This window comes from Penicillium malachiteum, assembly GCF_028827825.1.
Source record: "Penicillium malachiteum strain IBT 17515 chromosome Unknown utg000004l:1.0-4883003.0:1.0-4884900.0, whole genome shotgun sequence".
Classification (NCBI taxonomy): Eukaryota; Fungi; Ascomycota; class Eurotiomycetes; order Eurotiales; family Aspergillaceae; genus Penicillium; species Penicillium malachiteum.
This window is the reverse complement of record NW_026643097.1, coordinates 2,829,392-2,855,053: the sequence shown is the minus strand read 5'-3', so window position 1 is coordinate 2,855,053 and position 25,662 is coordinate 2,829,392. Positions and strand designations below refer to the sequence as shown.

Genomic DNA, 25,662 nt, shown 5'->3' with positions numbered 1-25,662 from the left:
TTCTTTCGACCTTGGTATAGGAGACCAATTGCGCCGGCTCTTTCAAAATGTTGACAACATACATCAACATGAAGCTGCTAATAATTTGTGTTGGCGTCGTGGGATCAAAGAGTTCAAAACTGCAAGCCCCGAAGCTCGGAATTTCGCTCCTATGCGAAATCCAACGTGATGATCGATTCCTATTTCGTATACCTTACACCCTGCCTATCCATGTGCGACATAATTGAACCTGATATTTGGCACCTGATAGAACCCGCGGTGTCAGAAGAGTAAATTGACTACAAAGATATCTTTGAAACTGGCAAACTCGTTAATGTAGTAAGCAACCAGCCCCACAGGCACATGAATAGTCTCTCTGATGACCTACAAGAAAAAGCTATGTTGAAATTTGCAACATACAAAAAGGCTTATGAGGAGTAGTTCAAGAGAGACCGGTACAATCCGTGACCCGACAGTTGAGCGTTCAAATTTGATCTATCAACCCGAGCCTTTATCAGGCCTAACATCAACTCGTAATGGTATCAGTTGACAGTTGCGAGCCGACGACTCAGGAATCGACTGTCTACTTTAACGGCAACTTCAATCAGAGCTAACAGATTATGATTTTAAATTCAGTCTAAATGGATAGGCCTTCTTGAAAGTAGATTTTTATTGGCTCGGGAGAATTTGATTCTATCAGCTTTTCATTAAATAAAAGAACCCCACGTCTGAATAGATGCAAATAGGCCTTAGTCTTATTAAATGAGCATTTTGACTCAGTGTTTCACCCAGATTTAAAAACTGATAGTTGGGTTTGGTTATGACATCGCTTGTGGATTAAGTTCGTCAACAATAAGAGTAGCTTAGTACGTTAAAATTACCTCCACGGATGTAGAGACTAATGATTAGAACATTTATTCCTGCAGCTTGAAAATGTAGAAAGCCTCACGCTCCGCACTAATAGTATCGGCCAATTCCAACCCCGCATTCTTCGCCGTATCAACCAACTCATTTTCCTTCCACAATCTTCCCTTGAACTGAACCAAATTCTTCTCCACAACTTGTTCGGTACCCTCAGGGAGGGTCCTGATGACTAAAACCTCGCGGGTATCATGTTGAACATGGCCTATGGTCTTAGTCTCCAGTTGCGTAGTCTGATAGACAATATCGGGGAAAGTCCGGCTAGCAAGGCGCGGTGGGTTTTTCCAGGGAGCAATTGCTGCATCCTTGAGATCTTTAGGTGCAAGGTGGTGTGAGATGGAGATTATCACTCGACCTGTTCCTGCCATGAGAACCTTGGCCACTTGGTTCAAGAACTGGGTCGGTTGCTCGGGCTCATGGAGATGACTGATGCTCCCAACAGCCCACATGAGCATGCTGACCTTTTTGGTGCATCCATTCAGTGATGGCACGCTAACAAGGTCCAGAGCCGTGCCCTGTTCCCAGGCGACATGGCCGACGTGCGCCATTTGGCTACTTTTAGCCGCCCGGTCAAGCATATCTTGCGACGGTTCAAGGCCGATAAACTCGGCGGAAGAAAGATCATACCCTTCCTCGCCTGCACTTGCCGCTAGGCCGTGAAGGATCCGTCCGGTTCCAGTTCCGACGTCGAGGACAACGAAGGGCTGTTCAGGTGCAGATGATTGGATTTTCTGGAGCTGCTCCCAGTACACCGGGACGTCTTTGAGTTCTTCGGTCAGATATTTCTCACAGAAAATATCATAGTGTTCTGCCAGATACGGCGAATCATAGAAGGTTGAATCGCGTTCCTTGGGTTCATTGATTGAAGACATGATGAAGATTCCAGGTACGGTTATCCCCTCAAAGTAATTGATGGGGCAGGGAATCGAAAAATGAAAGAGCTGTAGAGTGATCAATCAACAGGATACACGGGGATTTTATTGGCACTACTGGTGGTAAGAAGCGGCAAGAAGCCTGCGACGATCAGTTGCAGAATTTGGTCAGTGGCTTGCGTTGTCCCCACTTTCCTCTTCGTCGCCTGCATACTCGGGGAGTTCTTTCTGTTTGAATCACTCCTTACAAGTATCCATGTGCGTGTGTACGTGGGTCATGCCAAGTATGCAGGCCGGGCGGGGTCATGATGTCGGTAATCACGTCAACCCTCTTATGATGGGGTGAATACGGAGTACAGGACTCGGATGAAGAAAAAGTGTGAGGTCAACTGTACTTCCTGAAAATTTGAGGAGGGAGGAGGAAAAGAGAGACAGAGGCCAAGCTATCCAGAAACTGGCGGTAGTATGAGACCAGAGGCTACTTTGCCTCTCGTAGTGGTCCAAAGTCTGTCTTCCGTAAATAGCACACGCCTTGGCGGCCTTTCTTGCCACTGGCGCACACAGTTCGTTCCCGCAGTAAGTAGGTTTGGAGGCGTTCCCTGAGGGGAACAATTCCCGTGTATGGCTGCGCTAGGATAGATCTAGCCCCACATCATCGGCGTTCCCAAGTCGATAGTTCATGTGCAAGAGGTACAATACAATGCCCAGGTAAAGTATCTTTCACTTTGTATTTCCCAAATTCGACCGTCGTTTTTTGAAGTGTTTGCATGTTGACTTAGCTTGCCAGGTCGCTTGTTAGTTTAGGTACGTTCATCCCTCATCCCGCCGCGGCGAGAAGAACAACACGAGGCAAGATTTTACAGTACTAAAATAAGGACAGCCTTTTTAGAATACAGAAAGGAACCTTGAAAGCAGCCATGTTCGCGTATAAAGCCCTGTCCGCCTATCTCACCTTCCCCAACGAAGATCAGAAGCAATGGTGGGAGGATACAGCACCGTTATATGCAGGATTCCTTAACGTGGCTCAGTATGATGTTGAGGCTCAACTCATACACTTGATGTTCCATTTTCGATACGTTCTCCCATCACTTGGGCCCTTCCCGAAGAATGAAGAGAAGCGTACCAACACGGTGATGCCGGGCGGTCGACTGTTCGAGATCAGTCAGAATTTCCAGAAGGGTCAGTCGACTATTCGATTCGATTACGAACCTGTGAGATCTGGGCCAGGCTTGGTGCAAGAAGAGAATCGATTGAACTCGAGCGCCCTGGCGGATGCTTTATTCGACCTCAAGTGTAACGGGCTCTGTCCAAACACTATTTTATACGACCGTTTTGAGAGGGAATTTTTTTTGACCCCCAATGATTTTGCTCTGGTCGAAAGCAAGAATGTGTCACAAACCGCTACGACCCAATATGTCGTCGCATGGGATCTTCACAGGTCTAACCGAAAAATGAAGATGTATTGGTTCCCAGCAGTCAAAGCATCGGCAGCCAGCCAATCGAAAGGGTCATTTGTACTTGATGCGATCCGCAAAGTGGACTTGGAGGGTTGTTATACAAATTCACTCCTCGTAGTGGAGCAGTGGCTGTCAGCTACAGGACTGGATGATGATCTCTGGATCCTTTCGTGGGACTGCGAGAAGCCCGGATCTTCTCGAGTGAAATTATACGTCTCCGCAAAGGACATTACGCTGGAGGCTTTGGAGGATGTCTGGACGTTAGGTGGCAGAGTGACGACTCCTGCTACGCTGGATGGATTGGCACTTCTTCAAGAACTCTGGCAGGCACTCAGGCCCATGGAGCAAGATACGGGAATTCGGATGACCATCAGCTATGAGCTGGTCCCAGGCAGCGACGCTCCACAACCAAAGGCGTATCTACCTTTGTCCGATAGGAATGATATGGAATTGGCCAAGAAATTGTCTTGCTTCTTCAAACGACTTGGATGGATGGAGCTAGCTCAGTCGTACACAGAGAGCCTATCTTCGAATTAGTGAGTTGATTTCCAAATCTAATCTGAACTGACGACAGAATTAACATCTCGGCAGCCATATGTTGGATTTGGCTGAGACCAAGTATGTCCAGGACTGTATCTCGTTTGCTTTTACACCAGAGAAAGGAGCGTATATGTCAATGTATTACTGCTCATCACTATCCCATCCCCTTCTCAACTAAGGATTCTATGAAATTTTTATGGGTTGTCTATCCAGGAGAGAACTTGAACATTTGAAGACTTATGCCAGGTGTTAGAAACAAATCTGCTAAATTTTTGCTTTCACTACATACGTCCTCCATACAGCTTCAACTGAAATAAATTTCATTAGACGGCGTCTTGATGAATCTTTGGTCGGGCCGCGCTGGAATGGGCCCCACTAGGCCAATAGCTTAGCTTCGTTTCCCAGCGCGAAATTCGGGCCGCAAGTGCAAATTTGATAAATGTACGGCTGGGCACTCTAGGTAGCAACAGAATGACTCGGGATCTACAATGAGAACGACGAATAGAGATAATGTGGGTGCGCACTCTCTTCTATAGCGGTTAACTTAGCTTTTATGGGTGAAACTTTGATATTATTTTGATAAGTCGAAAACAATGCCACCGAGGTATTCCGTAAATTTTGACCCCAAACTTCATGGAGAACCTCAGCTCCGGCAGGTTATGGTAAATCATTTCCCACCTGGGCACTTAACACATTGCCAAGATCTGATGTGGGGATTAGAGATTAGGCTTGCAGTTCGTGTAGCATGTTCGTGGCAATAGTTGACCCACTTTAGCTCCCGATCGATTGATCGTTCGTCCAGAATGCTCCACATTGGGGCGGGACGAGCTCGACAGGACGGGGCGGCCGAGCAGTGTTTTCTCTTCAGCTGCACATGTGGGCTGGGAAATTACGTACAGGAGTTGTATGCTGACCTGTGAGAGTACATATCCAGATTCACTACGGAGTATGTACAACTGGCATTTGAAAGTGGAGTCCTGTAATCTGCGGATCAGATCGAACGATCGAACTGAATTGGACGGGAAGAAATTCAAATTGATAAGCTGCGTTCGAACCTAGAGAGCGTTCAGCTCCTCATTGGCACTGAATAGTCCGAGTGTCGCCCTCCTCATAGCCATAGATAGTGGTAAATACAGATAAAATCTCCAGCGCCTCAAAAATCTCATGCTGTATTTACAACGTTAGAACTTGAAGCAACCTCCGAGTCCCAATTTACAGATTAGATGTAAAATAAACATGTCCATACTATATAACCTTTCAAAGTTCCAACTCAAAGGTTTGAATACAAGCTGCTAGTCCATACAATGAGTAGCTCTAGAGACCAAAATAACATTGGAACACTCCAGGACTCGAGAATACGGTAAACAACTCCCCCTTACTGTAAACCTTGAAACCCACTTTTCCCCCTCTCCTTGAGATCGATTTTACCCACAAATATTCCTGTCGGTTCGCCATACTCTGCCAGTGATTCTTAGGTTATCACCAGTGGATGGTTTATTGACTTACTCCAACCATGCATGATACTGCAAATATGTCGGTTAAAATTGGCATCGGAGTTGCAGCTCTGGTGCTTTTGAGTAGCATTCCATCGTGGCTTACCATTCTTCGACGTCGAGATACTGTGAAATCAGCGGTCCAGCCCGGATACCGAGATGAAGATGGTGAAGCCGAAGATGAATCTCCAACGGCTGCTGCTCACAGGTGGCAGTGTGCCGCAATTCTTGGGTTCTCCTTCATTGGCTTGGGCACGGCCCTGGGGGACGCCATGTTAGCCTTAATACGGAGAGAGTCTGGTTTGATTCCGCTTTGGCTCTATGTTGGAGACTGGGTAAGCTTTAAACCCAATGTTGGTATAATTTTAAATCAAATGCTGACTTGGATAAAATGACATAGATTGTGTCATGCATTCAAGCGGTTGCATTATTTGTTGAGTCTTCCCCTGTTCGGCGATTCACCTTGAGCAATTATGCGTTTGGAACGAGCGCTATTCTTGTTGCGCTTCTCGTGACGCCTTCCGAACCACGATTGTCTTGGTCTCGGCAATTTGATGCCATCGCGATCGTCCGTTTGACAACACTTGTTGCGACTATTGCTCGAGGATTCTGCTGCATGCTGCTTCCTCGTCGCTCTAATGTATACTGGAATGGCAAACTGGTTGATCGGGAGCATACCGTGAGTCTGCTTAACCGGTTGACCTTCCACTACATCACTCCGACCGTGGAACTTGCGGCTCAGAAGCAGGGCTGCATGAAGATCGATTGTCTACCCGAGCTCCCCTTTAGCTCACGTTCAGAATCTTTATTCAATAATATCAGTAAGGCACTGCGAGATCGCCCGCTATGGCGAACAATAGTGGCTGTTCATCAATCAGCATTTCTCCTCCAGGCAGCCATGACCCTGATGTCTTCTGTACTTAGCTTTGGTCCTCAAATAACCTTGTACGGAATTCTCAAATGCCTTGAGGACGGATCCACCCGTAGCGTGGGTTTTCTGGTGGTAACAATGGGTGTTACCATATGCCTTTCATCTACCGTGACAGCGTGGTTGTGGTGGATAAGCTATTCCAAACTGAATATTCCCATTTATTCACAGTTATTGGCATTGATTTATGCCAAAACGATTCGGCGTATGGATTTCAAAGTGGCCTCTAGTGATGAGTGTGGTTCCGAAGAGCAGGGCGAGCAAGACACGATAAATTTAGCCACGGTTGACACCATGCGAATCTCCGAGTTCGCAACACAAAACCATATGATCCTCAATTCTCTTTCCAATCTTTTGGTCGCCGCAATTCTCCTCATTGGCCTGCTTGGGTGGCGGAGCGTGCTTGCTGGATTTACGGCGACGTTTCTCGTATTGCCATTGAGTACCTATTTCTCAAATCGTTATATCGAGATCCAACAGATTTTGATGCAAGCCAAGGATAGGCGAGCTGCAGTCGTCACGGAAGTAGTACAGAATATCCGTCAGATCAAATTCTCGGCCATTGAAAAGGAATGGTATCATCGAGTCATTGGAGTTCGGCAGGGAGAGCTCAAGGCTTTGATCCGAAATATCACATGTATGACTGGTGTCGTGGCAGTCTGGACTCTGAGCCCTCTACTGCTCTCAGCAGTCTCATTGTCCGTTTATTCCCTGACTCAAGGCCCATTGACCGCCTCTGTCGCTTTTACAGCTCTCTCCATTTTTGGACCCCTTGAAGATTCTCTAATGGGGATCCCCTATCTTGTATCTCGTGCAGTCGAGGCTAATACTAGCTGTGAGCGAATTGTAAATTATCTGCAGGAATCTGAGATAAAACCATCCAGAGGGGCAGGAGATGAAATCATCTTTGAAAATGCAGACATTACTTGGCCGGCTCAGGTGGACAAAGATGAAAAGGAACGGTTTCATCTGACTCGTCTAAGCCTTCACTTCCCTTCGAAGGCACTGAGCGTTATTTGCGGCAAAACTGGATCTGGAAAGGGCTTGCTCCTGTCCGCCATTCTGAGTGAATGTGATATTCTGTCCGGAGCTGTACATGTTCCATTCTTTGATGGAGAGCGATACGACAATCGAGCCACCAGGGAAAACTGGATCATTGATTCCGCCGTCGCATATGTGGCCCAGAACCCGTGGACTGAAAATGCGACGATCAAAGACAACATTATCTTCGGTCTCCCATTTGACCAAGCAAGGTATCAGGAGGTTCTACATGCTTCTGCGCTTGAAACGGACCTTCAGACCCTCCCTCATGGGGACCTGACAAACATCGGCGCTAATGGGGTCAACATTAGTGGTGGTCAACGATGGCGAGTTTCCTTTGCTCGCGCACTGTATTCTAGAGCAGGGGTGTTGGTGTTTGATGACATTTTCAGTGCTCTAGACGCTGATACTGGTCGCCATGTGTATGAATACGGATTGACTGGTTCATTAAGTGAAAATCGCACACGAGTTTTAGCAACGCATCATTTCGGGTTGTGCTCGCCCAGTATTGACTACTGTGTCCTTCTGGAAAACGGTACAACATCATTTGCCGGGACCATGGACCAGTTAATGAAAACTGATCGTGTAGCTGCTGATCTTCTCGGGTGGTCGTCCGGATCCTCAGATAATAACAGTCAGGACGGATCTATAAGGAAACGCGAAAAGCGCTCGCCTTGGACGGCTGGTACAGGTGTTGCCATAACTCAAAGCTCGAATTCTACCATTCCACCACAGTTTAACCCGGATGAAAAAAGAGAAAAAGGCGCAGTGGCATTTTCAGTATACAGGGTCTTCCTGGCTAGCGGGGGAAACCAACATCTTTGGGCTCTGGCATTGCTGACCTCGTGCATTTCGACATTTCTTCTCTTCAGTCGGGTGAGTCTCCCAAACTCGTTGATATTTGCCATTTGCTAACCCCCTTCAAGTCGTGGTGGGTTACTGTCTGGACTAGTTTGTCTAAAGAGCAACCCTGGATTCACATCATCCATTCTACACGGAGCCTCGCCATGAACCTGGTGGGCAACCAATTCCAGATCCCTCAAATCCAACCAACTGGTATAGAAGATGGTCTCTATCTCTACATTGGACTCTATGTCGCTATCTCACTCACCGCGTCGGCTCTTGAAGTCGCACAATTTTTCTTCCTCAATTATGCAGCTATGAAATCCTCGAAAGTCTTGTTTCAGAACATTTTATCAGCCGTTCTGGCAGCACCTCTACGTTGGCTGGATACCACCCCTTCAGGTCGGATCATCAATCGTTTCACTGCCGATATCTACCAGCTAGACTGCGTCCTCGGCCCACAGTTGGCCACGTTCATGAAATTCGTGTTCCAGCTCCTGGGCATCCTCATTGCTGGTGTTTTGGTATCGCCTGTCATCTTGATCCCAGCTACAGTTCTCCTTGGAGCATCTTGGAAAGTATCATCGACCTACCTTGCTGCCGCACGGGAAATGAAGCGACTGGAAAGTGTTTCTCGAAGCCCAATCATCGAGCACTTCAATTCTACTCTTCTTGGGCTAGGAACAATCCGTGCTTATGGTAAAGCGCAAAATTATCAGGAATCTGTGCAAAAGTGCATAGATACTCATTCAAACGCTTCACGGCACCTGTGGCTGTTTAACTGGTGGGCTCAGATCAGAATTGGAGCACTAGGTGCAATTTTCGCCGTGATAGTCACGGTGGTGATCGCAAAAATCCGCATATCCGCCTCTCTAGCAGGCTTTGTCATCAGCTTCATTCTACAATACAACATCGCCGTGTCAACGTCTCTTCGACTATACTCCAGTGTGGAAATGGCCATGAATGGCGCTGAGAGAGTCATTGAATATACCAAAATCGAAACGGAAACCCAGGATGGTATTGATCCTCCGGCGGCGTGGCCAATTCAAGGAAAAGTTGAGGTCCATGACCTGGTCGTTGGATACGCTCCAGAGCTACCACCTGTGTTGAATGGGTTGACCTTTCACATTGAAAACAATCAACGTGTGGGAGTGGTTGGTCGGACTGGAGCAGGCAAATCATCTCTCACACTGGCGTTGTTCCGATTCCTGGAGTATCGAAAAGGAAAGGTCGTCATTGATGGGCTGGACATAAGCAATATAAAATTGAGTGCTCTTCGAAGTCGACTGGCGATTGTTCCCCAGCATCCGGTCCTGTTTTCGGGGACTATACGGTCCAACCTCGATCCATTTGACAAATATTCAGATACCGAACTGAATGCCGCGTTAGAAAGAGTACAACTGATTCATCCAGAAGATTCAAATAAAGAAGAAAATTCTCAATTTTCACTATCAACCCCCGTCTCTCAAGGCGGATTGAGTTTCTCTCAAGGCCAAAGACAACTCCTCTGTCTCGCTCGATCAATTCTTCAACAGCCTAAAATTATGATTCTCGATGAGGCTACCTCCGCCGTGGACAAGGAGACTGACAACCTCATTCAGCAAGCGATCCGGACCGAGTTTGGCCGCAATTCCAGTTCGCTGTTAGTTATCGCGCATCGTCTCAGCACAGTCGCTGACTTTGATCGCATTCTGGTTATGGATCAAGGGCAGATGGTGGAGTTCGGCACGCCGCAGGAACTGCTCAGTATTCAAAATGGTGTTTTCAAGGATCTTGTGGAACAATGCGGTGAAAAGGCTTATGTGGAACAGATTATATACGGGAAGAATTAGTAGATAGTATGTCCACATAAATAACTTGCGGGGATTCCCGGGCCACCCAACTATCTCCATAAATATCTCATCTATAATGATTTGAAACGATTGAGAAAGACTCGAATCATGATTGCATGCTCGGTTTTTTATTTCTAGTAGGGAAGATCTGGTTGGCAGCATTCCAAGGAACTACTTGACCGACTGGTCAATGAATACAACGATGTCATGATCTATTTTCGGCACCTATGAGGGCAAAGGATCCGCCAGTGGTTGGGAATTTGAAATTTGGATGTGTCTTTATAATATCCGTGGGAAGCAAAACCTCACTTGGATATTTTCTCGACTAGTTCAAACGGTGCGCAAACTCCAAGGCAACGTTTCATAAACGTATTCATCAGCTCAAGTCCGCACAGATAGCTAGAATTTGCCGATCCGAATCTATAAGACACTAGTAAGCAAATGAAAAAAAAATAAAATCATTGACAATGAGAACGTACCCTTCGCGCAAAACGCCTCGGAAGTCGGCGCCTTGATTGCCATATTCTGCATCAACCTTGTGTGGTCCCGTCGGTCGGGTCACATCGTACTTCTCAACAACGACACCGTTGAACTCGATAAATGTTTTTGTCATCATGAACAGCCATTTGTGGGCTAACCGTTGTGCATCCTCCCGGTAGCCATAGTTGAGCAATCCATTCCATGCCACAATTTGATGAGGCGCCCACCCAAATGGATAATCCCATTGACGATTCGGTCTCTCCAGGCTAATCTTACCGCGCGAACTTTCCGTGCAGGAGACAATACCTCCGTAGGCTTCAAACTTTGGGAGAGCTTTCTCAACTACGAGAGTGGCCTGTAGAGGGCTAGCTGCATGTGCCCACAGTGGCCATAGAGTTGTGGCACTTTCGTATGGCATCTGTTGATGGGTCTTGACATTATAGTCAAAGGTAGAGACCCTTCTCCTCGTTCCACAAGTAGGTATCCATCTGAGCTCTGCGAAATTTGGCGCGACAATCCCAGGCTGCAGAGTGCTCGATGTACTCCTCTTCCGCGAATCGGGGAGACACAGTGAGTGCATCATCGAAGTACTCCCGAATGATGAAAGCAATATCTGTTTCATACTTGTAAAGCAGTGAGTTCAGGTCGACGATCACAAGGTCCGCACAGACTTTCTCAAATCGTTAAGAGGTGTCATGCCCGGACTCCCGTAGAGAGCGATCGTGAAGAAAGTGTTCATCCAATGCGGGCTCGGAAATTTCGCCGTGATTATACCCATGAATGAACTCATTCATGCGAAGCTTGTGCTTTTTAGCATATGGGCTGAGCAAGTGAACAAAGTGTGACTTCTCGGTCTCAGGGGGAACGCCGACGCCGGTCGCCTGGTAGTGTGATAATCTTGTGACCGGGTCCAATCGAGGGCTCGCAGTCCACACAGTTTTGTATTCCTTGATAGCAGCCCATGTTGCAAGCCGAAGTAACTCAAGAGATCCCAGCTCATGCTGGGTCTTTTTGAATGTACTCAACGCCATATCTGTGAGAAAGGTTGGCTGTGAGCGACCGAGGAAATATGTTCGATTGGCATTGAACACCACCTTCTCGTAGTGTTCAATACAGAAGTAGAAATTTCGAATGATACCACGAGCAAGATCTTCGCGATCACTTCGAAGCAGACAAGGACGATGAAATAGCTATCCCACCCATAGAGTTCATTGAAGCGGGCTCCAGGGACAACAAACGGGACTCCGCGAAGCTCCTCTCGTTGCGTTTCTGGGTCAAAATAGCTGTCCACTTCCAAAGCTAATATTCCAGGGACATCATTAAGATCTCGCGCGTACTCCGGTGTAATACTCTCGGGAAGAAGAATGACATCAAGCTCCAAGGCATCGGGATTCTCGTCGGCGAACTTCTTGTAATATTCATATTGATTCAATGCCCCTCTTGGGACATACAGGCGACCTCGAGGATTTTCAGTCCAATCTTTGGGGTCCTTTGCTACCCTTGCAACGTTGGATATATCAATGCGGCGGGTAAGGCTGTCCCAGAATGAGGTGCGGATTAATCGAGAAAGTCGAGTGACGGGGTTTTCATTGAGTTCCCGATCGGTAAGTCGGGCCATAGCACCCTGAGTTTGAGTTTTTCCAGGAACTGCCAGTAAATTCGAGGAGTTTTGAAGCAGACTGTAGTAGAATTGAAAGCGGGTAAGTTCCTCTAACTTCATAGTGACGAAATCCGTCGGACCCAACAGATCCAAGGGCCAGATTCTAGATATGGTCAGCGAATGTTCATTTTCAGTCTCCTACTTCACTCACTTTGACCCTTTGTCATCAACTGTAATTTTGTAATCATTGTCTGTATCCTATTGGGAAAGTAACCTTTGGAGGGTCTCCTGAATCGGAATCAGAAACTCGGTTGGCGGAAGTCCACTGTAATCTACATATTTTTTTATTATGATTAAAATATACCTAATATCAATAGGGGAGCACAAACCTTCACTTCCTCTTCGGCGAGGGCTTGCTGTTCCTGCAAGTGTGGAACGCCCCCCATGAAACTGTACTGTTAGTGTTGGCTCGGATCGCCGGGCGGGCAGTAGCTCTCACACTATTCAACGAATGTCTTCTGCTTCCAGGCTCACTTCTTTCCTTCGGGAGATCCCCTAAGACTGTCAGAAGTTCCGATTGTTCCATTGCAGGTGAGTAGAAGATTCTCTCAGGGGTCCGTGGGTAATAAGTTCGACCTTGATGAAGCACTATAGGTATGGATAAGTCAAAGGGTATTTACAGGGATTTAAAGCCAGATCTTGTTTGCCACCTTTGCTTTTCAGACAGATTTATCTTGAATCTCGATAGGATTCTCGTTAATCGCGTGACTATGAGTTTCTCATTCAGTCGATGAGAGACTCCTCCAGTACTCCGTACTCCAAAGGTATTATGATTCATAACAAAATATTGCTCCCCCTTAACAACCTTGGTAGGCTGAGCTCTATCAGGAATGATCCACATCTTCAACTTCCAAGGTTGGCTCCAGGAACTGTATTTGACCCTCCTGGTATGGTTTTACGCCGAAGATACACCGGAAACCAGACCTGTTTGGAATTTCTTTCATTGGGAATCTCCAGAGCTTCCAAGGTTGTAAGCCATCCGAAATATCACTATGCCCAGGTCCACGGGTGTCACTCTATACCTAGGTCTACTAAGGCCAAATGCGTGGGCATTCAAATACAGCCAATACATCCATGATATCCGGACGTGGACAGCATGCAAATTTCGGTAATTCATGGAAAAGCAGGTTGAAATGAGAAGATAAATAAATATAAGAATGAAGATCAAAGGATAAGTTTGAATTTCATAAAATGAGATTTGGATCTGATGCAATACTTCAAGCATCCACTAACTAAGATAACAATGCCTCCTTCCGGTGCAACTTCACGAATTCGTCCACAGCAGCTACGTATTGATCAACATCACTGTCAGTAAGGGCCAGATGTAAAGGAGTATAGCCTCGAGCAGCAAGATAAATATTTTGCTGCAGCATATGGTGATAGAATAATCCTTGCCAAGAAGCACGATTAACTCCAGAAAATCGAACATTCAGCATGCTACCCTCGCCGGCGATAAACATCTTAGGCAATAGTTCTTCGGTCGCGGACGTTCCATCTTGACAAAGAACCAAGGTCGGACCATTGAGACTATCGATTTCCAAAATGTTGCGAGACGCACCGGCTGGATGCTTATGATATAATCCATTGCGAATTAAGATCTCTTGTAAATTGATCTTCATATCACGACCACGCGCATTGAGAGCCGAGACTGCAGCAGCCCCCTGGTGAAGAAGATTAGTTTCACTGGCTCAACCGGTGTGGATACGATGCTGGCTACTTTGGCTGCTGGCACTTTGAAAAAGGTTAGCCTTGAGCTGGGCGAAAACGCTCCTCTTATCGTATTTGACGACGCCGATCTGGATGTCACTATTGAGGGTGTGATCGCATCTAAGTTTCGCTGCTCAGGTCAAACCTGTGTCTGGTAAGTCTGGCATCCTGGTATTGGAAAATTCCTCTGAGGGGAATTGGAAAAGATAGTCAGATTTCAAATGCTGCACTACGATGCGATTGAAAAGGTTGCCCGCTCTCTTGGCCCTGAAGGTTTCAAGCAGGCAGCTTTGCGTGAGACTCAATCGGTTGCTGTGGCGTTTAGTGAAAAGAAGCTTGCTGATATGAAGAGAATGTTGGCGAACTTTGAGGCTGCGTTTGCACATTGGATTGGTCGTTGGAAGATCGTCGACGCTGAAGAAGCACAAAAGGTATGAAAATCACTTAGCTCTCCTCTTTATATTTTTTTCATTCAGCGCCTCATATCCACATCTTCGGCTCGATTAGAAGTACAATATCAAAAATGCGACCGGTGCTATGATTGGCGTTGCTGGAGCTATCTGGCCATATCGATTGATGACCGCTGTCTTTGCAACCCTCCGAGAAAGATATCCCGGTCGCCTGTCCCTCGAATCTAATACTCCTGTGACCTCTGTCTCGAAGACTTCAAGTCCAGAATACCCCTATTCAGTCCATACCCCGCGTGGTCTCGTCAACGCCAAGCACGTTGTCTACTGCACCGAAGCTCATACTGCCCGTATCCTCCTCAAATTCACGGGTCTTATCGTACCTCGTCGTGGGCAAGTGATGGTTCAGCGGCCTGGTGCTGATTTTGAAGATTTATCTGGAAAGCGCTCGTGGAGTTTCTACTTAGATGAGGGACTATTCTATCTCCACCAGAACGCCACCACTGGAGATATTATTCTCGGCGGAGGAGAACTAGGAGGCTTTGACGGCGCACATAATATTTATGGCGAGCGCTCCGATGCTAAGGAATCTTTGGCTGCTAAGACCCATCTTTCGGGTGCTTTAAGAGTGCTTTTTGAACAGTGGGGTGAGATTGCTCCAAATGAGAAATCCATCAAGGCATCTTGGTCTGGAATTATGGCCAACTCGTTGGACCATGTGCCTTTTGTAGGCCAGCTTCCACAGGAAGCAATCGATCGTCGTCGCATTGGTTCACCAGAGAGCGGCGCGGAATGGATCTGCGCTGGGTTCAGTGGCTTTGGAATGACGAATGCTTGGATGAGTGGTGTTGCTTTGGCTAGACAACTGGCTGGAAAGGGTGTCCCTGAATGGCTCCCGGAGCAGTACAGAATCTCTTCGCAGAGAATCCGTCAGTTGCAAATGCAGCTTGCGCAGATTGGAGGCTCGGAAAATCACCTTCGCGCACTTTACTCGAAATTTTGAGTTCAACATGGATTCGATTATGTCGAGGTAGTTTAAATGCATATAGCATGCATTAGTTTCGTTTGACTTTATTATTATTCAATATATTGAAATTGGAACCGAATGAATAGAGGACTACTCTTCTTGACAAAGAAAACTTGAGAAACAACGCCTTGTAATAGAAATAGCTAGCCTGATATATCGGGGATGAAAATCCCTTCACTGGATATCGCTCGACAGAAATAATTCATCATAGCTACGTGAAAACTTGAAAAGAATCTCTAAAGAACAAACTTAGAAGCTCATCATAGCTGCCTTCAGATTTGCCCATGCTCTGACGGACACTGGAGCTCGAGGCCCGATCGCCTCGAACGAATGTGTCACGCCGGGATACAAGTGCAATTCACAGTCAATGTTGCACTTCGCAATGCGACTGGCATATTTGATACACTCATCCCGAAAGAGATCGAGTCCGCCCACTTCCATATATGTTGAAGGAAGACCAGCGACATCTAGCACTCTTGCAGGGGCAGCGTAGTGGTCTGTGTTTGGCCCTCCCACTTTATCCAAGTTTCCCAGATAAGCTCCCCAAGCATCTCGATTATCATCATGATTCCAAATTGCTAGTCGCTCCAGCTCCTGATTTGGGTAGATAGTGCTGTCATCAAGCATTGGATAAACAAGGATCTGTTTGGCTAACGGTGGTTGTAATGCCCGGTCTCGGGCCATCACAGCGGTCGCTGCGGCGAGATTTCCTCCTGCACTTTCCCCCATGACTGCGATGCGAGCTGGGTCAACATTCAACTCTGTGGCGTTGGCATGTATCCAATTTAAGGTGGTCCAACATTCCAGACTTGGGATCGGGTGAGGAAACTCGGGCGCAAGACGATAATCGACACTGAAAATTTGGACCTCACATTCCGCGGCTTGATGCTTGAGTCTTTTCAGAAGGTATGGAACTGAACCATAAATAAAACCTCCACTGTGGGTATGGATTATAGCAGGAAAAGGTGAAGTCGATTCTCCTCCTCGTGTGGGACATAGTTGGTACACGGAGACCGGTTCGCTGTGTCCAGGGAAAGGTATCTTTAAAGCAGTCACCGTGACATTCGGATCATCTGGTAAATGACCATATCGCTTTTCTTGGGTGTCGATCCACTCGAGACGACGAGCATTGAGATCTTTCGTGTCTGGTTCATTTGAGTCATTGTTAGGCAAAAGTGCTTTCGCGTCTTCCAAAAACTCAAGATCGAAAGCAAGAGGGGACATTTTGTCTTCGAATTCGAGCGATCTTGTGGTAATATTGATTTAGGTGAATTTTAACTTCGTTATGATCTTTTGGAAGACGAGTCTTGCACTTGGTGACTTGCTGGTGGGTTGATTGAATATCCGAACAGTTTCTCTTCAAGTCAACATGCGCTTTCTATTTCTCAAATCATCGCAACGCACATGATAAAATCCTGAAAGTCAGTTGTCACTAATACCGACCCATTTACATGCATTTCTAATATCATTCGCGATTTCAAAGAAAATAGAAGGTGGTCCACATGTGCATGAGAGGAATTTACAAGGTTTCGGCCGTGGATCTATATCCATTTCTTTCCGTTCCTGGCCTAATCGCGGGACAATTTGCAACTCCCGGACATCTGGAAGTTACATGTTTCCGTTCGCCCAAGCATTTGAATATTGGGATGGCATGTGAGGGATTCGGAGTTACATATGTCCCCCAGAGCTATTCTTTCAAAAATTTTCAAACGTTATGAGACCAGTAAGTTGCCACACATGTGCATGCAGTGGACGCGATGGGAATACTAGTTCCAGGCAACCAGTTAACTCAAGTGCTGATAGCACCGTGACTGTGATGGTGCCAGTTGATTTTAAGCAGTCAATTAGTCGGATTACTTCAAGCTCTATATGGAAAAAAGCACTATCAGTGCCAGTATTCGAATCAAGCCAAAATCTCTTCAAATGCTTCAATCGAAGCATACTGAAGCCACCGAGGGTTACCCACCGAGGGTTACCGATAAACACCATACATAGACATAGAGAAATAGAAAATTATCTAAACGGTGTACAATGAATTGGTTTATTACTATCAAACGGGATTCTCATCTATCCACCTCTATATTTATTCGCTTCTGTTCTTGAAATCCGGGTCCATCGTGCTCTCTATTTTTCGAATCACTCTAGCAGGGTTTCCGGCGACAAAGTGGAACGGAGGTACGTCCTGGTTGATAGCAGTTAGTAAGAAAGGAAGCTCAAGTTCTTGCATAGGAGGTATTAACCTTGGTCACAACGCTACACGCGCCAACTGTACTCCCACGTCCTACCGTGACACCGCCCAAGATCGAAACACCAGCTCCAATCCAAACATCATCCTCAATGTGGATCTCCTTCCCTGCCTCGGGTCCCTTGAGTCCGCGTCGCTCTGCCGGATCCATGGGATGAACAGCCCCATAAAGAGATACATTGGGTCCGAAGAGAACATTCTCGCCAACGGTAATGAGACATGTGTCAAGGACCAGAATATTGAAGTTCAAGAAACTGCCTTTTCCAACCTTGAAATTCAAGCCGTGGTCAATGGAGATTGGGCCGTCAACATAGGGATCCGTCTCGTCGAAAAGTGCCTCATCCTCCTTCGGGTCAAAGAGCTGTGGGGGAAGAGGTCGAGTGTCACCAACAACGCTGATTGTCTCAATGTCAGTTTCGATCGACAGAAATCCTCCCTCAAATTTGAATTGCGGTAGACACAAATAATGGTAACCGGGTAACTATCTTCGATGATGAACTCACCTTCTCCAAAGCCTGACTTTCTCTCGACGCGACGCATAGCTTGCAGCGTTAAACTCCTCGCAAGCCTTCTTGCATCGGACTCGATTCTCTTGGAGGATTTCGCAACCCGCATGATACCACTCTCCGCAGAGCATCTTGTTCCATTCTGGCGAGGATGTCATTTTGTTGTATGAAGAGAGCAAGGTTTCCTGCTCGATAAAAATGTTGGAGGGGCAAGAGAATCTAAGAAAACAGTTAAAGGCAGGATATGACGCATTAAATCAAGATAGAGCGGGGGCCATTGAGATGCGTGACCCCACACTAGATACGAGTGTATATCTTTGCACTAGTTAGCTGAACACTCAGGAACATGCCCAGATGTCCGCGCGTATGGGTAATTCCATGGTGTTTGTATCGGTGTATTTTAAAATTGTCATTGATCGACGAAATCTGTAAGGCATCTCCGAGGTTTCCCCATTTGTCAGTTAGCAGCCGCGCTCCCCACTATGTTGCTGAATCCCGACGCCAAGTGGTATTTTAAGATAAATTACTCCGTACTGTCGAAACCAAACTTATGAGGCAGTCCATGCCTGGCGGTTGGTACATTGATGATCTGGAACTCTTCACAAGTTTGACCGCTTGATTGAGTGCCTGAGGAATTGGAATATATGAATCCGAGTCTCCGGACGTACATGAACATTGCTACTACTCCGTATAGGTTCCTTAGGAATCTTACCCCCGGCGTGCGCGTGAGCTATCAGCGTCGGGGAGCATTCTACATAATGCTTTATCTCCAGCAGTGACTCGACTGGTTCATGAGCTAGCGCCAATCTATAACGCGGTCTGTGTGTTAAGATCCACCTACCCCGTTCAGCCTTTTCTCGAGAGGCTGGAAAGGGACGGACCCCTGGACTAGCTCTGGGCCTGGTTTAAGATTGATAGACACATTTAATCTTTATACCCCGCATTTTATCATCTGTCCTGTGACCTTCTCCCCAGTTATCGTTCGAAACTCAACTCCAGGGCTGAGTCAAAAGAAATCCGGATTGTACTTTTGCTGGCAACTGCGATATTTCTGACACATGTCATCTCTCGGTCGGATCTATTCCGGCCATAGGATAGTATCTATCTGTCCAATCGAGCCTTATGAATGGGCAGAGTCCTCTCTAACACTCTCAGATCTAACTTTTATCCTCATTTCCGGAAGATCACCTCCCACTGGTCGAGTCCACAGGTGACGTATAATATGCGCCTCCGGTCTCTTCTATAATAGGTACCAAGTATCACGAAACTCGATAGCTTATGAGGCCCCGCCCGGCATCCATCTGACTTGGACCGAATGAGGGGAACAAGGCTCCAACTAAGCGCCAGATAGGTATATTCCCAGATTCGGAGCGATATTCCATCTGCCTTATCAAATTTCTGCTGGAAAAAAAATAGAGGAACGAACTTATATATTGGACTTGGTTTAATAATCGGTCTCATTCCGGAAAAGAATGTTCCTATAATCTGTTCTCTTGTTCAGCTCACGACGAAAAGCTAGCCAATGTGTGTATATGTCAATGAAGTTCATCTCTGTCCATTTCCAACAACGGATGTCCAGCCCTGGAGGTGGACATCCCTTCTCGTATGCGGCTTTGCTTAGTGTGGGGTACCAAATGACTTCCTCGGTCAACAACTTCGTGCAACACATCTCGATGCCGCATTCGAGGGTCAAACTGCCCTTGGGGTTGATAAACGGCCTAGTCAACCCTCGGACCATGGTTCCGACTACCTCAAGTGTTTGAGATAACGGTCATTTTTGCTATTTGATAAGCCTGCGCTGTGGTGATAGAAAATCGGATAAGAGAGCCGTACAAGCCGAGCCTGCCTGCAAGCGTTTATCCATTGATATCGGGCAGGGCCCCCGTCTATCGTGCAAACCTAGTGATCAGTCTAAGATCACCCCCGCATATGTGGCGATCGTAGCAGTCGAATCCTTTAAAATAAACATGGTACTCCACATTCGCTCAGCTCGTTGTTATTCTTCTGTATAGCGTCTATAACATAGTCTTTCTCTGAGTAAAACGGAATCTCACCCGGTGATAACATTGAACGCATCAGTGATTGCTCTATCATCTTAACACAATTCCCCTCATCGCCATCATGGGCCGAGCATTCAACGTACGCTTTGTGGGAGCGAACTCTTCTCCCACATCTGCAAAAGAGACTGAGTGGAAGCAACCACGCGCTCTGGATCATCCAAACCGGAGGCGTAAAAGCCGTTTTGCATGTCTCAACTGCAAAGAACTACATCTAAAATGCGATGAAACATTTCCTGTCTGCTTCCGCTGTAAACAGCGAGGGGTCAACTGTCGCTCTACATTTCGCTCTAGTCAGTGGCAGATCGAGGTCCTTGGCTTGACAATCGGAAGCGAGCTATCAAATATACCATCCCCCGTCAAGAACCACTTACTACGATACTGGCTTGAAAAAGTCAGCCAAATCATGGTGATCGACCCAGAAGTCAACCCTTTCTCTTTCGAAATTCTCAAATACCTCCGAACCTCCCGGTCGCTTATCTACACGATCCAGAGCCTGAGCCTAGCTCATCAAGGCTTTTTCAGCTCTGCCTCTTGTGAGGGGGTTCTGCAAGAGAGGGCCCATGCGCTGTCCCTCATACAAACCGAACTCCAGCAAGAGGCTCCATCGTACGGATCGCTTCTCGCTGTTATACTTCTGGGACTATGCTCTGCTTGGTTGGACAATCAAAGAGACCTGGAATTTGGGAAGGACCATCTACTGGGCACAAGGGCTATAGTCGATATTTTACTGGCAAAGCCTGGAGCAGAAAAGGACCCCTTTCTGCAACAAACTGTGGCGATTTACCTTGGCTGGGAGCAAGCAGTTGCCTTCTTCCTAAACGCAAACGATCAAATTGTTCCATATAGTGAAGGGTTTTCGCGATGCGTGCAGGAGATGCGAAGTCAATATAACGCGACTATTGGTTACAGTAGCGACATTATGTTACTGCTGGAAAACGTTGGTCGGTACTGTGGGGCTATTATGGACGGTGCACCCCGAGATATCGCCTTAGAGGCTTTTCTCGAACAGGGTCTATTGCAACTCGATTCTGCATCTTCGGACGTACATTCGCATTTAGTTAATAATTCCTTCCGCGGCCATGGCCTCATAATGCTGTATCGGTCTATCCAACATTGTCCATCGTCGATCCTTCTTGAATTGCCGCCTCAATATCCCGATGAGTGAGTTATCAAACAATATGCAAAAGATATCCTCCTTGATATATCTAGTCTACGCACAGACAGCCGCTACCATAGTCTGCTGTCTTTGCCTCTTTTGACTGCTGGCGCTGAGCTGGACTTGGATTCTTCTTGTGAGAGGCAGCAGGTGAGGGAGCGATTTCAAAACCTGTTCTCCTCGACAAGATTACCAGCGAATATTCGTGCGATAAAGATTCTGGAAGAGATATGGGAAATGCATGATAATGGGAATGATGTGTTTTGGCTTTCATATCTGTTAGGAACGTCGCGAGTTCTTATCCTCTGCTGATTCCTGTGGCGGGATCTTGTGGTCGAGATTGATTGATAACAGCAGCCTGCAATGATAAAACCAACTGGTTTTTTCTCAATAACCGCAGATTATATTTTCCAATTTTCCGAATGTCTCTCTCAGTTTATTCACTCGTTCGTTGCTAAGTGACAGTTTCCAAATTGATTCAAACTTTTTTTATTCGACTCTTCAGTCTCCACCCGTGGACCCAGGCATCAATAAGCCCAAGTGTTTAACTTCTATGTTTGATTTATGTTTATACGGATGCATTTCAGGTCGAGGCTTCACCCTTATAATTTAGATGAGTAGAGCGTACTACTAAATGCCCGCCTCACTCAATCCTTCTACAAGTCTTCTCCATGCGAGAACTGAATGAAATAAAATAGAAAGCAAAACCCATCGTTCAAATCTATAAACATGAAATCGAAAAATTTTCTCCTTGCAATGCTATAGCCATGACAAATCTCATCGTCTCAGAATTCGAATCCACCGTGAACAACACTCCCTGTGAAGTGATCTCTCGCCATCTGGTTGATCATTCAATTCCAGGTCGCTATGTCCTATTCGAATATCTTTCTTGTCCAATAACTTAAACAAGAGAGACAGGTCCATCACCCTCATGGGCAAAGAAGCAGGAAACGTTGCAGTAGTCTTCGCTGGAGGAGAAAGTGACAGTGGTGCCCTTTGTGAAGTAGACGCAGTCACCCTCATACAGAGTGAAAGTGTCTTCGCCCTCAACCTCGGCCTTGACCCAACCAGCCTTGACATAGGTGAATTCGTCGCAGGGATAGGTCGTCTTTGCGCTCTCAGTCTCGCGGAAAATACCAGCAGCACGCTTGCCATCAGCAGAGCGGTACATGACGGACTTGGAGCCGTTCCACTCGGGGAAGGGAATCTTGGGGAAGGAGTCGTAGTTGCCATAGGGGACCATGTGGGCGGCGGCGGCGTTAGGGCCTTCAGCGGGGACGGAGGGAGCCATTTTGGTTGATTGGAGATGTGAAGTTGGATGCTTTGTGGGAGGATCGCTGATGATGATCTGAGGAAATGAAATTGAGCTTGCTCGATGGATGTTTTACCTAGGGGATTGATCTGTCTTATATATTTTATGTGACCGGTATTTCTGGCTTGCAAGACCCTTCATCTAATTCAATGAAGCACATGTGTGTCATTATTTTCTTGGAAGTCTTTTAATCTTTCGGATTAACTAGACCTGAATCATTCCAAATTTGGACCAGATCCGGGCATATTTTTTTCTTCGGACAAGGTAGATCGATTGCTTCATCGGAACCTGTCCAAAAGGGGTAAGGGGTACAAGCCTAGGGGTAAGGGCTACAAGCCTGGGGCCTTGGCCGACTGCGGGGTGCAGTGTCAAGATAATTATTCTAGTCCAACTAACATCCCCACTATTAAACTATGATTCAATTAGAGTGATGAGAGATACTGTACTTTAATAACCAGCAAAGTTCGGAATGCAACTCCACCCATATAATTACCATCGACTTAAGTCGACTTCTCAAACCACTCCCGCACTGCATACAATCTGCCCCCACCTCGAGATCAATCCGCAACAGGCAAGATTGCATTAGCAGCAGACCTATCGTACTCCAAATCTGTAGTTTCAGATCTCGGCCATCGGAATTACTCCTATTCTAGCGAGCACACGCCAATGAAGTCCAACTGCAATATGTGTCACTTTAACTTCCCTCGGCTTGTATCAGTGATCCGACATCGCCAACTAATATTTCACTTGGGATCGGGCTCTCGGCTACTTGGATCAAGTCCAACCAATTATTTTGGGTTATATGGATGTGGTCATAGTCTCTCAGGAAAGTCTCCCAAAGGGGTCAGTATAGAACAACACACTCCACTCCATCTCTCCAACGCTGCCAAAATATGACAGTTTTTAGAAAGTTTTGGGCATCAGAGCTGATAAATCCAGATTTCCCTTGATCAAGAGAATGACTTTTAGAATATTTTTTGGAAGAGAAATCCACCTCTACGGATTGTTTCTGTCTTTTAATTCTTCGTATCAAGTCAAGCCAAAACATCAAAAATCAAAAGTCCATGCAAAATGTCCGGTGCTACAGTCACTGTTAACGCTCCTAGTGGCCGACAAGTCAAGGTCAATATTGGTCTTTTCATCAACAATGAATGGACCAGTGCAAAGGACAACGCTACATTCGCTTCTATTAACCCAGCGTGAGTCCCGTTGGCTACATCTTTACCCGCGACGATTGAACAGTACAAAATTGAGATATAGGAATACTGACATCATTTCTCTAGTACTGAGACAGAGATTTGCTCCGTTTCCAAGGCCTCTGCCGAAGATGTCGACCGGGCTGTTGCTGCCACTAAGGAGGCCCTGGATGGTCCTTGGAGCCAGCTGGATGGCACTAGCCGAGGAAAGCTGCTCTTGAAGCTGGCGGATCTTGTTGAAGCTGAACACGAGACTATTGCGTCACTGGAGGCAGTCGATGCCGGAAAGACATTCACAAAGGCAATGAAGGATATTCATGAGGTTTTTGAGGTTTTCAGATACTACGGTGGTTGGGCCGACAAGCACTATGGTCAGACTATCGATGCTGGCAAGCACCGTTTCGCTTACACCATTCGCCAACCCATTGGTGTCACTGGATCTATTACCCCGTGGGTTTTTCTATGATCCCTTTCACATACGATTAAATGCTTATGATTATCTATAGCTGGAACTATCCCTTGATTATGGTCTCCTTGAAGCTCGGTCCCGCCCTCGCCTGCGGTAACACCTGTGTCCTGAAGCCTTCAGAATTCTCGCCCCTCTCTGCACTTTATCTGGGCAACCTCTTTGTTAAAGCCGGTTTCCCTCCTGGTGTTGTCAACATCGTTAACGGCGAGGGTCGTGAAGCCGGAGCCCGTCTTTCGGAGCACCCGGATGTTTCCAAGATCAGTTTCACTGGTAGCACCGCCACCGGAAAGCAGATTATGAAGGCGGCTGCCCCCACAATGAAGCGGGTTGCTTTGGAGACTGGTGGCAAGTCTCCTGTCATTGTTTATGATGATGCCGATATCCCTAACGCCCTCAAGTGGGTTTATTACGGTATTTACGCCAACCAGGGTCAGATCTGTACTTCAACGGCCCGCATTTACATTCACGAGAAGATCTACGACGAGTTCCTCAAGCGCTTCTTGGCTTACACTGAGAAGCACGCTATCGTTGGCGATCAGTTCAAGGAGGAGACATTCATTGGTCCCTTAGTTAGCAAGACTCAGTTCCAGCGGGTCCTTGACTATATCAAGATCGGTCAGCAGGAGGGTGCTACTCTCATCAAGGGTGGTGGTATCTTCCCCGAGCGCCCTGGCGGCAAGGGATTCTTTGTCCAGCCCACTGTCTTCGGCAACGTCACCCATGATATGCGCATTGCCACAGAAGAGATCTTCGGTCCGGTCGGTGCCTTCTTCAAGTTCTCCGATTCCGAGGATATTATCAAGATTGCCAACAACACCCGATACGGTCTCTCTTCTGCTATATTCACTAAGGACATGACTAGAGCTATTAAAGTCTCGGAGAAGCTTGCTTCTGGTATGGTTTGGATCAATTCTAGCAACAACTCAGATTACCCTGTTCCCTTTGGAGGTGTGAAGGAATCTGGTATTGGTCAGGAAGGTGGTGAGGCGGCTCTGGATGAGAACTCGGTCCTGAAGACCATTTATCTTAACCTGGAGTTGACAAATGACGAGTAAATTTTTCTCCATTGAGATTATTGGTCGCAGTTTTCTTCAAGTTTCGTCGATGTCTTGTTTCTCTCTTTAATGTAGAACAAATTGACTTTTTGAATCAAGGTTCAAATTTCTCCGAGGTCATTAGTACACAGAGCTCAAATGTTTCGATGACGATTTCTTCAACCTTGGAACCTGCCTTCAAATTTTGGCTCATGTGGGATTCGTTCCAACTTGAAGGCTGATCACTGGCATTTGAATTCAATCTAAAAGCCTGGAGTAGTAGAATAGCACCACTACTAGTAGGATTGCAATTCATGCTCGCAGCCCTGGAGGTCAATCAATTTCAACCTTGGATTGTTACCTCCAGGGCTCCTACATAATACTAATACTGCACCAACATGGATGCGACTCGAAGTCTGAACTTCAAACAATATATCCAGACTCGGATGTCCGCGTGCCCACTAACTGGCAGCTTTATTCATGAACAAGTTACAGAA

At 46.6% G+C, this 25,662-nt stretch overlaps 12 protein-coding genes across 12 annotated transcripts; 5 read left to right on the top strand and 7 right to left on the bottom strand.

The window, feature by feature from the left end:
• Positions 1–893: 893 nt before the first annotated feature.
• N7483_009141 (class I SAM-dependent methyltransferase) lies at positions 894–1,772 on the bottom strand (the record flags this gene model as incomplete). Its single annotated transcript, XM_057092568.1, has 1 exon — positions 894–1,772. The coding sequence occupies one exon, from the start codon at positions 1,770–1,772 to the stop codon at positions 894–896; it is 879 nt and encodes a 292-aa protein (XP_056943742.1).
• A 917-nt stretch (positions 1,773–2,689) lies between these two features.
• On the top strand, positions 2,690–3,947 carry N7483_009140 (uncharacterized protein; the record flags this gene model as incomplete). Its single annotated transcript, XM_057092567.1, has 2 exons — positions 2,690–3,765; positions 3,821–3,947. 2 exons carry the CDS (start codon positions 2,690–2,692, stop codon positions 3,945–3,947), a joined length of 1,203 nt encoding a protein of 400 aa, XP_056943741.1.
• A 1,353-nt stretch (positions 3,948–5,300) lies between these two features.
• N7483_009139 (P-loop containing nucleoside triphosphate hydrolase protein) lies at positions 5,301–9,906 on the top strand (the record flags this gene model as incomplete). Its single annotated transcript, XM_057092566.1, has 3 exons — positions 5,301–5,597; positions 5,663–8,107; positions 8,158–9,906. The coding sequence occupies 3 exons, from the start codon at positions 5,301–5,303 to the stop codon at positions 9,904–9,906; spliced, it is 4,491 nt and encodes a 1,496-aa protein (XP_056943740.1).
• Positions 9,907–10,211: 305 nt separating this feature from the next.
• N7483_009138 (neutral trehalase) lies at positions 10,212–10,966 on the bottom strand (the record flags this gene model as incomplete). Its single annotated transcript, XM_057092565.1, has 2 exons — positions 10,212–10,326; positions 10,386–10,966. The coding sequence occupies 2 exons, from the start codon at positions 10,964–10,966 to the stop codon at positions 10,212–10,214; spliced, it is 696 nt and encodes a 231-aa protein (XP_056943739.1).
• A 103-nt stretch (positions 10,967–11,069) lies between these two features.
• On the bottom strand, positions 11,070–12,432 carry N7483_009137 (uncharacterized protein; the record flags this gene model as incomplete). Its single annotated transcript, XM_057092564.1, has 4 exons — positions 11,070–11,480; positions 11,525–12,149; positions 12,198–12,244; positions 12,376–12,432. 4 exons carry the CDS (start codon positions 12,430–12,432, stop codon positions 11,070–11,072), a joined length of 1,140 nt encoding a protein of 379 aa, XP_056943738.1.
• Positions 12,433–13,278: 846 nt separating this feature from the next.
• Positions 13,279–13,920, bottom strand: N7483_009136 (uncharacterized protein; the record flags this gene model as incomplete). Its single annotated transcript, XM_057092563.1, has 3 exons — positions 13,279–13,707; positions 13,731–13,777; positions 13,899–13,920. The coding sequence occupies 3 exons, from the start codon at positions 13,918–13,920 to the stop codon at positions 13,279–13,281; spliced, it is 498 nt and encodes a 165-aa protein (XP_056943737.1).
• A 54-nt stretch (positions 13,921–13,974) lies between these two features.
• N7483_009135 (NAD(P)/FAD-dependent oxidoreductase) lies at positions 13,975–15,163 on the top strand (the record flags this gene model as incomplete). The annotated part of the gene is made up of 2 exons (XM_057092562.1): positions 13,975–14,184; positions 14,261–15,163. 2 exons carry the CDS (start codon positions 13,975–13,977, stop codon positions 15,161–15,163), a joined length of 1,113 nt encoding a protein of 370 aa, XP_056943736.1.
• A 273-nt stretch (positions 15,164–15,436) lies between these two features.
• N7483_009134 (alpha/beta hydrolase) lies at positions 15,437–16,411 on the bottom strand (the record flags this gene model as incomplete). The annotated part of the gene is made up of 1 exon (XM_057092561.1): positions 15,437–16,411. One exon carries the CDS (start codon positions 16,409–16,411, stop codon positions 15,437–15,439), a length of 975 nt encoding a protein of 324 aa, XP_056943735.1.
• An 859-nt stretch (positions 16,412–17,270) lies between these two features.
• N7483_009133 (sugar O-acetyltransferase) lies at positions 17,271–18,096 on the bottom strand (the record flags this gene model as incomplete). Its single annotated transcript, XM_057092560.1, has 3 exons — positions 17,271–17,369; positions 17,428–17,827; positions 17,936–18,096. 3 exons carry the CDS (start codon positions 18,094–18,096, stop codon positions 17,271–17,273), a joined length of 660 nt encoding a protein of 219 aa, XP_056943734.1.
• Positions 18,097–20,059: 1,963 nt separating this feature from the next.
• Positions 20,060–21,466, top strand: N7483_009132 (uncharacterized protein; the record flags this gene model as incomplete). Its single annotated transcript, XM_057092559.1, has 2 exons — positions 20,060–21,159; positions 21,208–21,466. 2 exons carry the CDS (start codon positions 20,060–20,062, stop codon positions 21,464–21,466), a joined length of 1,359 nt encoding a protein of 452 aa, XP_056943733.1.
• Positions 21,467–22,055: 589 nt separating this feature from the next.
• On the bottom strand, positions 22,056–22,445 carry N7483_009131 (uncharacterized protein; the record flags this gene model as incomplete). The annotated part of the gene is made up of 1 exon (XM_057092558.1): positions 22,056–22,445. One exon carries the CDS (start codon positions 22,443–22,445, stop codon positions 22,056–22,058), a length of 390 nt encoding a protein of 129 aa, XP_056943732.1.
• Positions 22,446–23,537: 1,092 nt separating this feature from the next.
• Positions 23,538–25,186, top strand: N7483_009130 (uncharacterized protein; the record flags this gene model as incomplete). Its single annotated transcript, XM_057092557.1, has 3 exons — positions 23,538–23,665; positions 23,750–24,112; positions 24,169–25,186. The coding sequence occupies 3 exons, from the start codon at positions 23,538–23,540 to the stop codon at positions 25,184–25,186; spliced, it is 1,509 nt and encodes a 502-aa protein (XP_056943731.1).
• Between the last annotated feature and the right edge of the window lie 476 nt (positions 25,187–25,662).